General features: G+C 46.2%; 1 protein-coding gene across 1 annotated transcript in view; it reads right to left on the bottom strand.

Annotated features, from left to right (window-relative positions):
* The window catches only part of LOC102764565 (zinc finger protein 883-like), a 9,635-nt gene extending 8,973 nt beyond the window's left edge, over positions 1-662 (bottom strand). The window contains exon 1 of the mRNA XM_006770412.2: positions 564-662. Coding sequence (XP_006770475.1) covers positions 564-662 — 99 coding nt within the window. The remainder of the gene's footprint in view (positions 1-563) is intronic.
* Positions 663-3,066: the final 2,404 nt, after the last annotated feature.

Here is a 3,066-nt window from a genome sequence, read left to right as displayed (position 1 = left end):
TATGGCTCATAGAGCTGCCCCATGGTGTTGGCATGTGCTTCTTGTCAATATAAGAAAAATCCAGCCCTAACCGGTTTGGCTCAGTGGATAGAGCATCGCCCATGGCACCAACTCGTGCACCTTGGAAGAAACTGTGGGCCAAAAGGCTGCGGTGGGCACAGGGGCGGGTCTTGGTTCATCTTCCATGCCCCCACTTGGCCGCTCCCATCACAGCCTGGTCCTGTGTGCCTGAAGTCAGCAGGTGCAAGCGGTGAATGCTGCCCCGATTCCCCCTCAGGAGCAGGGGGAGGTGGAGAAAACGTCAGGAGCAATCAGGGCTAGCAGCTGCGACTTGCACCCACTGATAGCGCCGGGCAATCAGCACCTGTGCTGGGAGCTGACAGCAGGTGCGAGTGGAGGCTCCGGTGTCAGCCGTGGGTGGGAGCAGGGCCAGCGCTGGCAGCAGGTGTGAGCAACCACGGTGCACACGGGAGCAAAGAATTTTCAGGAACTACCAGAGGTTTATCCCTATGACAGCAACTGGCGCCCCGCCTTGGTCTGGCGTCCCCACGTTCCTGCTCCACCATCCCGCTGTGGCTGATGGCCTCCATGTTCCACGCTCTGTCGCTTGCTGCAATGCCCACATCTTCTGCGTGTGCCCCCTCGTGGTCGGCGAATGTCATAGTGACTGGTTGTTCGGTTGTTCAGCTGTTAGGTCTATTTGCATATTAGCGTTTTATATATATAGACAGTACTGGAAATCATAAACACAGCAATCACACAAGAGGAAATAAAAGGCATCCAAATTGGAAAGGATGAAGTAAAACTCATTGTTCAAAGATGACATGATACTGTACATAGGAAACCCTAAAGACTCCACCAAAATACTAGTAGACATAATAAATGAATTTGGGAATGTAGCAGGATCAAAATTCACACCCCAAAATCGATAGCTTTTTTATACAGCAATAAAGAATTCTCTGAAAGAGAAACTAAACAATCCCATTTATCACTGCAAAAAGAAAAAAATTATGATACTTAAGTAAAAAAAAATTTTTTTAAGTTTGAGAAAATTGCAAACAGGCATCACCTAGCTAGACTAGAGGAAAGGCTTTTCTTGAGCAGAAAGGAAGTAAAATAAGAAAATTATTTAAATGGCAACCGCTTAACTAGTTGCCTCAGTTGTGAGAACCTCGTTTGTTATTTGTGACCGATCTCTCTTAGGTTTCAATTCGTACCAGTGAGGCATTTACAAGATTTTTCTTGGGCTGGATTTGCCACTGTCCACATGTAGGCTGCATGGCATGGGAGCCGCCTCAGTCTCATGGCATCCTTGTTTAATGACAGTTCCAAGCCCAAGAAGCAGGTCGCTTCAGTGTCTGAAGGTTCTGGGGATCAAGACCTTATACCATCCAGCAGCTCGGCCCACTGCGGACACTCAAAGGGTGTCCCCTAGAAACCCGAGCTCGGCTGCCCTTGCTGAGTGAGCACATCGATAGCCCTATGGCCGGGAACAGGAGGTAACCATCCTGGTGGTCACCAGTTCAGTTCTCAAGGTTTCACCTCTGCACCCACCCTGCCCACCAGCACCACCTGGGACTGCTTAGCAATGCTGCTTCTCAGTACCAAACCCAAACCTATGGAGTCACTTTGGGGGTGAGCCCCAAGAATCAGCGCTTTGAGGCACCTCTAGGTCGTGCAGGAGTAGAGTAAAACGAATTGCACCTCTTGCTGTGGTTCCTGTGGACAGGGCACTGGAGGTCATGTGACAGCCATGAATCTCTACAGCTGCAAGATTTCACAACTGAGGTGACAAAAGTTGGCAGGACACATTACCTCAATAATAATAAAAAACCACAGAGAAACACTTCAGCCCATGACCGGTTTGGTTCAGTGCAAAGAGCATCGGCCTGGGGACTAAAGGGTCCCAGGTTCAATCCCGGTCAAGAGTATGTACCAGGGTTGCAGGATCAATCTGTGGTCCTGGTCGGAGCATGTGTAAAGGCAACCAATGAATGTGACTCTCTCACATCGATATTTGTCTCTGTGTGTCTCTCTCCCCCACTTCCATTCTCTAAAAAATCCATGGAAAAAATATCCTCAGGTGAAGATTAACAAACCAAAAACAAACTTGCCCGACAGGTTTGGCTCAGGAGATAGTGTCCCCCGCAGAGTGAAGGGTCCCAGGTTCCATTCTGGACAAGAGCACATGCCTCAGTTGCAGGTTCCATCCCCAGCCCTGGTCAGGGCACATGCAGGAAGCCACCAATCAATGTCTCTCTCTCATATTTATGTTTCTCTGTCTCTCCCCTGCTCTCCTAATCTCTAAAAAACAATAGGAAATACCCTGGGGTGATTAACAAAACAAAGAAATTTAATACACAAAATGTCCAAATTTCAATTGTTTATTAATAAATTACGAGGCCAATGTATGAAAAAGAATGGTCATTTAAAAATTATTTTAAATATATTTTATTGATTTTTTTCACAGAGAGGAAGGGAGATAGATATACAGTTAGAAACATCGATGAGAGAGAAACATCGATCAGCTGTCTCCTGCACATCTCCTACTGGGGATGTGCCTGCAACCCAGGCACATGCCCTTGACCGGAATCGAACCTGGGACCTTTCAGTCAACAAGCCGACGCTCTATCCACTGAGCCAAACCGGTCGGCAAGAATGGTCATTTAAATTGCGTTTTGCACGTGCATAGATTGCAACTTGAATCTAGGAAGGTTGATGGGCAAGTCAAAAGTGTAACATATTTACACATCCCTGCTATATAAATGAACTATGGGTAATTTTCAGTCTGCACGTTCAGGGATACGGGTTTCAATACAAACAGATGGCTCCAGGGTTGTTACACAGAACGGAAAGTTGCATATTCTCATTACACTTTAAGGCAGTGATGGCGAACCTTTTGAGCTCGGCGTGTCAGCATTTTGAAAAACCCTAACTTAACTCTGGTGCCGTGTCACATATAGAAAGTTTTTGATATTTGCAACCATAGTAAAACAAAGATGTATATTTTTGATATTCATTTTATATATTTAAATGCCATTTAACAAGGAAAAATCAACCACAAAA

This window comes from Myotis davidii, unplaced genomic scaffold, assembly GCF_000327345.1.
Source record: "Myotis davidii unplaced genomic scaffold, ASM32734v1 scaffold1205, whole genome shotgun sequence".
NCBI lineage: Eukaryota > Metazoa > Chordata > Mammalia > Chiroptera > Vespertilionidae > Myotis > Myotis davidii.
This window is presented reverse-complemented; position numbering and strand designations above follow the sequence as displayed.